This window comes from Montipora capricornis, chromosome 5 (assembly GCF_036669925.1).
Source record: "Montipora capricornis isolate CH-2021 chromosome 5, ASM3666992v2, whole genome shotgun sequence".
Classification (NCBI taxonomy): Eukaryota; Metazoa; Cnidaria; class Anthozoa; order Scleractinia; family Acroporidae; genus Montipora; species Montipora capricornis.
Window position 1 is genome coordinate 12310960 of NC_090887.1, and position 10644 is coordinate 12321603.

A 10644-nucleotide genomic window follows, 5' to 3' on the forward strand; every position below is an offset into this window, starting at 1 on the left:
ACCTAATTTATATTAGCTTAATTACCAGAGTGTGGCTGTCCTATTTCATTAGCCCCTATGGTTATTTGGGGCAGCCTGTACTCCTTTCTATTTTTGTAATATCTTGTAGCTTATTGCTTTACTGTTGGTACAAATAAAGTTGTTGTTGTTGTTGTTGTTGTACTTATTGAAAAAAAATGAACCGTTTTAAAAAAAATTCTAACCAAGAAAAAAATTAAACCACAACAAATACACATTCTGTCATCGGTCAATGTGAATTCTTCGGTTTCCTGGTATCGACGTACAGGCGATTAAATATGATAAATCTGTAGTTTTTCTAGGCAATAAAATAAAACCTGGACAACTTTTTGATAAGCTAACGTTGTAGTACTGTTTAACATTTATTCGCCGATGGCGATGTGATTATCGGTAAATATTCACCGATAATCACTGAGCCTGAGGCGAATAATTGTTTTAGTATAAATACACCGGTGATTATTTCAAAAAGGAGACATTTTAACGCGAAATTATCTTCACTTACAGTGGCAAAACGACTACTGGCAACCATTTTGTCCGTCGAGGTGATTATCGGCCGATAATCCGAGATAGCGAGCCAATGAGAGCGCGCGATTTTGTATAATCACCTGTGTATTTATACTAAAATCAGTTAATGTCGTAGTACTAGCTGTCTTTCATTGCTCCTAATAGTGTCTGATCTCAGCGTAATTCCGGGTATATTAAATCTTGCAATCCATTCAAACGCTGAGGATACATTTTTCGGCCTACCTGGATTGTCAACACCTGTTTGGATCACGTCATCCAAAGTGAAGCCGTTTTTCGTAACTTTGTCTCTCAAATTGGCGTAAATCTCCTTCGTGAGTGCTTTTGCCATGTAGTTGTTATGCTGCGAGAGATCGGGAAAATCATCTTCGGCAGAGAACTTCGTGTAAGCTGCTTTAATTTCGCCCATTTTGTCGAAAGTAAACGGTGATTTGGAATAAGTTTGGTGAGCGCGAGATAGCGTCTAATCTGCCTGATGGTCAGTTCTAACGTAATTGAAAATTTCCGACTCAATTAGCTTTTATGACGCGTCTCATTTAGATTATGAAATAACCAATTATAAACAGAACAAGTTATTAAGTCCTGGTAGTCTTAAGGCCCCGTCCACACGTATCCTCATATTTTTGATTCCGCAACTTTTTCTTTCCGGATACGCCTTCCATCCACACGTATCCTGTGAATTCGCTGGCGAATCCGAAAACTTTTTGAACACGCTCTCCAGAGTGGATATTTTTGAATCCGATATGAATCTGGAACCGTGTGGACGCCAAATACGGATATTTTTTAATCCGGATGACGTAACAAGATCGATCCTAGTCCCTTTCCGTGAAATCATTTATCAAGATGGCTGCCGAGGGCTTCATGGCGCATGCTCTGTTACCTTTGTTTCCTTAATTGAGGAGTCCTGAGCACTAGAGTGAATCCGGATACGTTTTGGATACATGTGGACGGGCAAATTCGATTTGATTACGCTACGTGTGGAAGGAAATATGCCTTACACTTCGTTGAAAACTGCTGATTTTTGGTTCAGACTTAAAAACGAACTCACAGCAAGTAATCAAAAAAATAGGTACGCAATACGTACATGAGCGGACTTTGCTGCTTTCCTCAAAAGGTCAGCCACACTTACATCTCATCCCCTCAACCTTTTTCGATACTCCTCCCCTACTTTATACATTGCACTCTTGACCTATCCATAAAAGTGTTTTTATTTGGACTGTGAAACCCTCTAATATTGGTTTGTTTCCAGGGAAATCTGCCAAGACCTCCCATCCACATAAAGTATGTTACGATCAAATAAAAATGTGTGTGTGTAAATAAACTTCATTACGAAATTCCCAAAATTTAAGTGGTTTAAGTATTTCATTCTGGGCCCAGTTGTTCAAAAGCCGATTAACGCTAATCCCAGATTAAAAATTAACCAAGAAGTTTAAATATTCCTCTACTCCCAAATGCTGTTTGACACTGATATTCGGATAAAATTTACATTAGTAGATGTCGATCTTGAAAAACAAAAATAAGCAAAAGAAACTTAACCAAAAAGTTGAAAACATGAAACAAAAGTTTACGCTAATCCTGGATTAAGTTAATCGGCTTTCGATCAACCGGGCAGTGATCGTGAACCCAGTGTTTGAAAATAGAACTGACTGAAAAAGTTACTCTGAATTGGGTAAAATAATTCTGAGCCGGAACATACATACTGACCACGTTATCCCAAAAGCTTCACTCAACTTCTTCCAAAGAGTGCAATGTTATTACAAATGGCTTCCCCTTTGCATTTTATCTTTTTTTTTTTGAATAAATCTGTCAGTGGACGTGTGTTATGTTAAAACAATTAGACGGGGCGCTCTCACTAAGTTTCCATCAACTTTGATAGTTGGCATGGGAGTTCGCACGTCGCCATCGGCTGATACAAATCTCGAGCCTTGACATATTATGTATATACTCATTTAATGTTTATTGACCACGACAAAGTGCTGGAGGTTTGGAAAAGTCATTAACTGGCCTGTCAAAGAAATTGTTTCATACGGGAAACTCAACTTTATTTTAAAATTAAAATGAAACCTAAATAGACGATACAATGAAGAAAATAAAGAGTATTTACAAGTTTGTTCAACAAATTAACTTAATAAGGATAAAAGGTATTCCTATGCCATTTAGGTAAAACAAAACACTGTGACTGTTGTAGTAGGAGGCACAGTAAGCTTTTGTTCACCATTTAGTATTGCATATAATATAATGCTGTTCAATCCGCACACTTCAAGTCTACAAATATTGGCTTGCGAGAGTACTAAAATGACTCCTAAGGTGGTGTAACGCACACCGAATCTTCAGGCCGATAAATGTTGGCTTGCGTGAGCAAAGTAACACCCCTGTATGAACACCTGAAAAAATAACGAAAGAAATGAAATTGCAATCGGTTTCGTTTTAGGAAATTGGAGAGCCAGATTTTCGACAAATTCAAACAAATTCCACAATGTCGACATTCAGGAACCAGCCAAATATGAAAGACAACTTACCTCGGTGTCTCAAATCAGGTGAAAAAAAACCCAAATTTTTCTCGAAAGCAGCAAATCCTGGACACAAGTCACATCAAACAGAAAAGCAACGACACAAATTTGCAGACCCTTGGGTATTCTACATTTGTTTTGGTTAAGTTCTTTTCTTTTGTGCCCCCCCTTGTGGTCAAAGGCGCTAGGAATCGTGGTTATACGCGAATGCGCGGTATGAACTTGTTGATCCTCTGTTTTTCATTTCGCTTTTCGTATCCTCAAACTATCGATAGGTCTGTCACGCAACATAAAAATGAATTCGAAATCGTTCAATGAAAAAGGCCAAAAGTTGGAATGTTGTAGGAAACAATCTTTTCACCACCTTTCTAATTCTCAGGTCTGTGCGGTACATCGTTTCTGAGTCGAAGCATTTCACGCAACTTTTCCTAATTAAATATCCCTCTGAATCTCATCAGCTTTAGCCTTTCAAGTACATTATAATGATAGGCTCAATCTGATGAGATTCATAGGGATATTTAGTAGATGTCGGAATAACGTAACTTAATCACAGAAGAACACCAGTTTGGCAGGGGACTTTTCTACAAAAATTGCTTAAGTGATTCGAACATGATAGCTGATCCTCTAAGGTAACCCCTAAGAGCGTTATATCCGATTTCTGATCAATTACAGCGTCATTAATAACGATGTGTAAATCCTTGTGATAATTCCCACTTTCAGTTGTCGTTTAGACCCGAACAGAGCAATCACTATATCTTTTCCACACTAAGCGTGTCAACAAAATGACGAACGAGGGCATTTATTGATTTTTGTTCCTCTTCTGTCCGCTGTAATCTGCTTCTGCCAAGAAAGCAGTTTACTGGTGTAGTTTTAACGTCCCCAGGGCAACCTATGGTAGACGATTCAGCGATGGTCTTCCCTTCAACCTACGCACCCAGCCTTCCGTTCCATTTCTTATTGTCTGTTTCGTTCGAATTTTGCTGCGCAAGCAAAGAAATCTTAACTTATCTAAAAGGTCTTTTATCATTTCAACTCAAAGGCGACTTTTTCATTATCGAGCATGCGAAAATCCAGGACCCAAGAAAGCATACCTTCCTTGCCCCTGTGTCTTGTTTTGGTATAGAAATATTTTGTTTCTTTTTAAATTAAAAAAAAAATGTACTTTTCGTAATTAATGTCTGATTAATCTAAACAGTCTCATTTCTGTCTATCTGTTTGGCAAAATCAGTTTAGAGATGAGAATCCTCACTTTCCCCGCGTGAGCTGCGAATGAATCGCTCGCGAAGCCAGCTACGGATTCGCTTGAAACGCCGGCTCTTCGACTCTGAAAGAGACCAAAAAAAGTATGTGTCCTATATTCTGTTATTATATCACAGGAAGCATTGCATTTATAGGAGTCAATCGCTCACTTAATCAAACCAAATCTTTTCAAGTTGTCGAACACCGGGGCTTTCATTGTGTATTCCAGGCACATAGTAGAAGAAAGAAACCGAGTGTTTCAAGGGATATTCAAGTTCATTCAGTCTTACAACTCACTGAGGGCCTCGTCACATGATCCAATTTGGCCGGCCGGGCTGTCTCCGTAACCGAGATGAAATTGGTTTCTGTTCATATGGCGAAATTCAGCCCGCTTTCCGAGAAGAAAAATTTGAAAAAGTTGTGTCGCGACCATTTGGGCGTGAAATCCAACGAACAAGCCGGGCGATAATTTCTCGATTTTCTTTTTGTAAGGACGGTGGCTACTATTGTTATTGCGCATACGCTTAGCGATGTTACATTTGTCAATTTCTTGTTGCGACAAAATTTTTAAAGCCAAATTTGGAAGTTATCCTTACTCTTAGCGGGGGTCACGATACAATTATCTCTCAGAAACACCTGAAAAAATTCAGGCGTCTTTAACGGAATTTGGTCATGACCTCTGCGATGCGGGTGCAATGCTCTAGCAACTGAGGAATGAAGCCACCCCGGTGGGGAAGGGGGGGGGGGGGGAAGGAACTCGATATATCCCTAGGTGGGGAGGTGCGGCGCGGCCCCTCATACCCTGACCCTGTTTAAGACAAATATCGCTGATTTTCCTACTCTGTTTAAGACAGAATTCCGATTCTTGATACCCTGTTTAAGACATTTAACCCAGTTTAAGACCAAATTTGATAAATCGATACCATGATTAAGACAAAAAATGATAAATTCGATACCCTGTTTAAGACAAAAATCCCGAACAACATACCCTGGCCGGCCGCACGTCCCCATTAAGCCCTTATAAGGGAGTACACCCAAGGGGAAGCCACTCAGTTGGGGGCAGGTCAATTATTATTATTATTTCATTCAAGTTTCATGGACTGTTGTGATCGGCTGCTTGCGTTTTCCCGCGCATTGCCCCGGTCACTTGTAGTTACGTCAAGTTTGTATCGTTTCATTCAACCGGAAATTCCGGTTGGGATGTAAATGGAACACACGTTTTTGGCTCGTTCCACTGGAAAATTTCCGGAATAAACGGAACTTCTGAAAAGGTAGTCCTGTTTTCCCGTTGGAAACTTTCCGAGGGAAATGCGTGTTCCGTTTACAACTTTTGAAAGGTCTTACCACTTCCAGGCTATCCACGGCCACATTTTTAAATTTTGGCGCGTAAAATGGCAATCACTGGGCGGCGAACGGACCTGAGTTAAATGGAACACGTTTTTCACCCGATGGACATTTTTTGTGAATGGAAAACGCCCTGGGAGTGTTATGATTGCCCAAACTATTTCTTGGTTTGGCCTTTTGGGCACGAATTTAAGAACAGCTTAGCTACGCTTTCGGCGCTAATTACAGAATCAAACAAAACATCTCTATTCAGTGTAGCTTTTATTAGAACTTGTAAACATATTTCATTCAATTTGACGATTTATGTTGTATCTCTCTTAACGGATCTCTTGGATGCTCCATCTGCATGAGTCTTGGAAGTTCTTGCTATTTACAGTTTTTAACGCGTGGAGCCCTGTAAAGGAACAGAAAGGACTCAGTAACAGAAGGTTAGTAAATTTTAAGTTTGCTGTAAATTAAACAAGTAATTCGATTCAAACCCACGACCTTCGATACTGATGCATATAGCAGTTACGTTTACAAGGAGGCAGTATTGTAGATGGTTTTTTACAACTATTTCATTCTATACAAGAGCAATTTGGACCCTCTCTGTGTTACTTGACATAACCAACCTCATTTCGAAAAGGAAGTTGCGATATCACATCCTCAAAAGCATGAAGCATCAAAAGTTTTCCCATTTAAGCTGCATATTCTTGGTTTTCATCTACGTGATGAGACGACCATGTTGGTGTAGAAAACAATAGAAAATGGCCTCACAAGTGTTGCATAATGATAATAATAATAAATTCCCAAATAACATTTTACTGCATTGTTCAGCTCTGTACACCAAGATGGCCGTCGTGACATTAGATGTCAACAATCAATACCGTTCACGAAAGTCATAATTAATTCTTTTCAATTTGCTTCTACTGTCGCACTCTTTTTATTGGTCACGTTCGATATGTATAGTCGAGAATTTTGAAAACATTTTCATTTACTAAATCGTTTGTCTCTGTCGACTCTTTCGTTTACACTCGACCACACTCGTTGCTTGAGCGACTCAGCACCGAAGTTGTCGACACTTCAATCGTTTTTTAATAGGTCAGGGAACAAAGAGAATCTTTTTTTGTCATACCTTTGGTTAATTATCTGCCTCTCTGCGCTTCAATTTTGATTCATAGCTATCTAAAATGCTTTCCAGTTTTTTAAGAAGCAAATCTCGCTTGGTGTCACCCTTGGCGTCATTAAACTCAAACGGGGAGGACGAGCGTTCTTTTAAGGGCATTTCACCCGCTCGCTCCATTCCTCGGCCGAGGCGAAAATGGGCGTTGACCACTTCAATGAAGACTAAAGAAGTCACACAGCCAATTAGAAAGATGTATTTCAGATGATTCATGATGACCTAGCGATCAAAGTGACAAAGTTAGCATGAGATATTTTAAATACAATTTTAAACCACCACATCATGCTTTAAAATTAATGAGCTAAAAAGTAAAGAATCCATCAATGTATTCACCTTGATACTCAGAGGTCAAGGGAGCTATGCATAAACAGTAAGAATTCAGACAAACTACAGCGTTAGAAAATCCAGTTGGATGGAGGAAACCACTCAGCTGTTTTTTCTTTATTCCATGATTGGTAGTTCAGCGACATTCATTTCACGTACGTACGGTGACCTCCAGTCGAAGATTACCAGTACGTGAAATGAATGTCGCTGAACCACCAATCATGGAATAAAGATATATTTTCTAATTTTAACAAAGTAGTTAATTCCAGTCGAGCTTGTTAGCTATGAGATCAACTGAAACCAAGTCCACGCTACTAACATTGTTGGTTTCCTCTTATATTGATGAGAAGTATATTGTGTGTTTCTTTGAAAAGAATGATTGGAAACTGTCAACAAGAAGGAAATGGTTTATGAAAAACTTTATTTTAGTTTAGACGTGATGCGGAAATGGCGATGAATTGTTTTTCCTTTCGAGAGTTACGGAAGGCCTGTCTTGTCGAAGAAAAGCCCACTTCTGTGGGCGAAAGTCAACAGGCACTTAAAATGATTTGATTCACTGAGGAGACAAATGTCAAACATTCTGAAAAGTTAATGCATTTTGGAGAAGGTAAGAATTGTTTCTCCTTTTCCTGAACCCTGATTGATGTGGAACGTGTAAATGCCATAACCAGGAAAAGCGAAATTAAGGTGTTTTACACGGTGTACAGCTAATTAATGAATCCCTGAAAGCAACGTGACCATGAAGTCGCCGTCCACCTGTTCCATTAAAACTTAATTTTTCTGAGTTTCTTCTGTAGTTGAAATTTAAGTTTTGGTACCAGAGAACAAAGTTTTTATGAACTTCCAACAAAAATATCTCTTTTTGAGTTTAATAATTCAGGGGTTGGGAACTCAATATTTGAACCAAAAGATTTATAGAAACATACACTGTAAATTCGAGAATCCCAACTGGTTCAAGGCATTCTCGCATTTCGCCATTTACCTGGCACGGCTAGCGTAGGTGAAAGCACTCGCCTCCCACCAACGTCACAGGGGCCAGGGTTCGATTCCCAGACTCGGCGTCATATATTCGGTTTGTTGGTTCTCTACTCTGCACCGAGAGGTTTTCTCCGGATACTGCGGCGGTCTTCAAAAACCAACATTTGATGTGATTTGATTTACGTTAATTTGTTGATTTCAGTTTACGGGTGTACCCAATTAGTGCTACAGCGCTAGATGACTAGACACTTAAAATAAAGTTCCTTTCCTTTTCAAAAGTTCCTTTACCCACTGACTGAAGCACTCTAGCTGGTGATCAAAGTGATATGAATTCGGCCACTGTGGATCGAACGCTTCCCTTCCTTTCGCTGAACATTGTTGGAAAAAACCGTCCCGAATGTTTTCAACCACGATCTCATGCTAGGAATGTTTATCGGTCTTCCCTTTTACCGTAATGAATGATCCCTCCACAGACAGGGACGTACGTAAGCAAACATATTGAATAACAAAAGATGTGCGAATGGTAAAACCAGGAAAGCTTATCTATTCGTCACTATTAAAAAAATGTAGACTTCTTCTTTCGTGGAATAACTCGGTTCTGAATCAGTTTAAACATGCAGCAAAATGTCCTCACAGTTTTTCAGGGGAAGAAATGTATAACAAATAAAGTTGATTTCTTTATGCCTTTCTAAACAACGGTTTTCAGTTATTGCTATTTTCTTTTGCACATTTATCTAATTTTACTATATTTTTATTTCTCTCTCTCAGAAAATAAAACACAGAAAATATAATAATCATTTTTGTGCGTTAACATCCTAATCAAGCAACAAAATTTATACCGTCTGTTGACGAAAAGAAAAATTCCAGTCTTTTGTGGGTCAATGCTAGAGAATATAAATTATCTCTATTAGCAGAGTGGCTGCCTCCTTTGAATGTCGTTTCGTTATTACAATGTGTGTTTGAATTACTTCTGCAAGCTTTAAACTTGACAGAAACGGCACTGTTCACTGTAAACTTTGCTCAGTATGGGACCTTGACTGAGGAATACTAAACTTTCTCCCGACGAGAGGTCATTCGGTATGGGAGCAAGATACTATGGCAATCATTTTCCTCATCATACTGCAACATACTTTTTATGGTGACTGGTTCGTTCACCAAACCTAGTAATCTGTGATATCTTTCTTAAGACTTATTCTTTCGAAAAGTGTACTCACCTATTGAATGGCTCAGATCAGCCCAGAAGTTCACAACTTGTCAGGAGTGTAATAATTGTAATATTGACTTTTATTCCGTGGTTTATATCCTTGATACCGGAAATTAGCCCACGATAAACGCTAAATGAAATTTCCTCACTCAAGGTTTCCCATTTGCCAATAAAACATCTGTTATTTTTTAAGAGAATTTGTCAAAATGAATATGTCATTCGCGCAGCTAATGAGCGTTTTTAGAGAAGAGCGCCTTAAGAAAAACTAGCGAAAAAAAACTTGAAGGCAAAGAATCCATTAATCTTAATTCTGATGGCTGGAAATCTCCTGAAAAGATTGCATTGAAAAGAAGAGAGTACATGAAAGAACTGTTTTTGTGATTATTTTTTAGTCCACTTATGAAACTTGTTTCAAATTTAACTGATTTAAATAACTGCAAATAAAAAATATCCTTATAAAGTATATGTCAAGCTTCCTTGGTATTCTCCTCCTTGTTTTGATGAAAATGCTCCAGTGTGTTTGTTTAAAAACTCAATATCCGCTATCTTCTTTAAAACCCATTATGACCTCAGGCTAGCTTTCTAATTTCAACGACAGTCGGATTCATTCGTTTTCACTTGATTCAAGGTGAAAGTACTGAAAAGTGAAAAGCATAGTCATGTTAGGCAGTTTGATATCACCAGTGATGGCTTATAAAAGAGAAGACCTTTTTTTTCCTTTTTCCCCCATTTAGCATAACATAACTATTTCTTGTTAATTTATTTTTAAAAAAGTCATTTTATACCTTGTAATTTACTGTTTCGATAACTTATCTCAACTAATTTGCATGATGTATAGGCTGCCGGAACGAAAACCGCAGTTACAATCTCTCTAAGAAAGAAAATTTCAGTGTGAAGTTCTGATCATATTATTTCGATGATAATTGACGGCCTTCCTTGTTTAGAATTAAGTTCACCTGTTTCGAAGAAAAACACTCGATGTTCATTGAAATGGATCAAAATCAATTAGCTTTTAAAAGTGGTTCTATGGCTAATCATGAAAGCGAATGGAAATGAAGCTCTCAGTCATCTTCAGCCACAGCAAATAACATTTTAGTTGAGTGGATATTGAGTGTCTCCCAGGGCCACCGGAGAGAAATTAAGATATCAAGATCGGGCTAGAAGTGATACACGCAAGGTAATTGAAGGTATTCTTATGATTAATAAATGCGTCACACGTTAAAGGGAGTAAAATCTGCAACAGATCGACCCGGGGATAATTTGACTCTCAGCACTAGCGGATTCTAAAGAAAAAAAATGGTTCTTTTATAGAGGTTTCATTATGGGTTTTATTATCCGTCTTG

General features: G+C 38.5%; 1 protein-coding gene and 1 long non-coding RNA gene across 2 annotated transcripts in view; both read right to left on the minus strand.

Annotated features, from left to right (window-relative positions):
* LOC138048817 (creatine kinase M-type-like) overlaps positions 1-1007 on the minus strand; it is a 17496-nt gene extending 16489 nt beyond the window's left edge. The window contains exon 1 of the mRNA XM_068894937.1: positions 766-1007. Coding sequence (XP_068751038.1) covers positions 766-949 — 184 coding nt within the window. The 5' untranslated portion in view covers positions 950-1007. The remainder of the gene's footprint in view (positions 1-765) is intronic.
* A 4870-nt stretch (positions 1008-5877) lies between these two features.
* LOC138049526 (uncharacterized) lies at positions 5878-9450 on the minus strand. Its single transcript, XR_011132396.1, has 3 exons — positions 9312-9450; positions 6748-7014; positions 5878-6027 (listed from the first exon to the last, which is right to left on the minus strand). It is a non-coding gene; the product is annotated as an uncharacterized lncRNA (long non-coding RNA).
* Positions 9451-10644: the final 1194 nt, after the last annotated feature.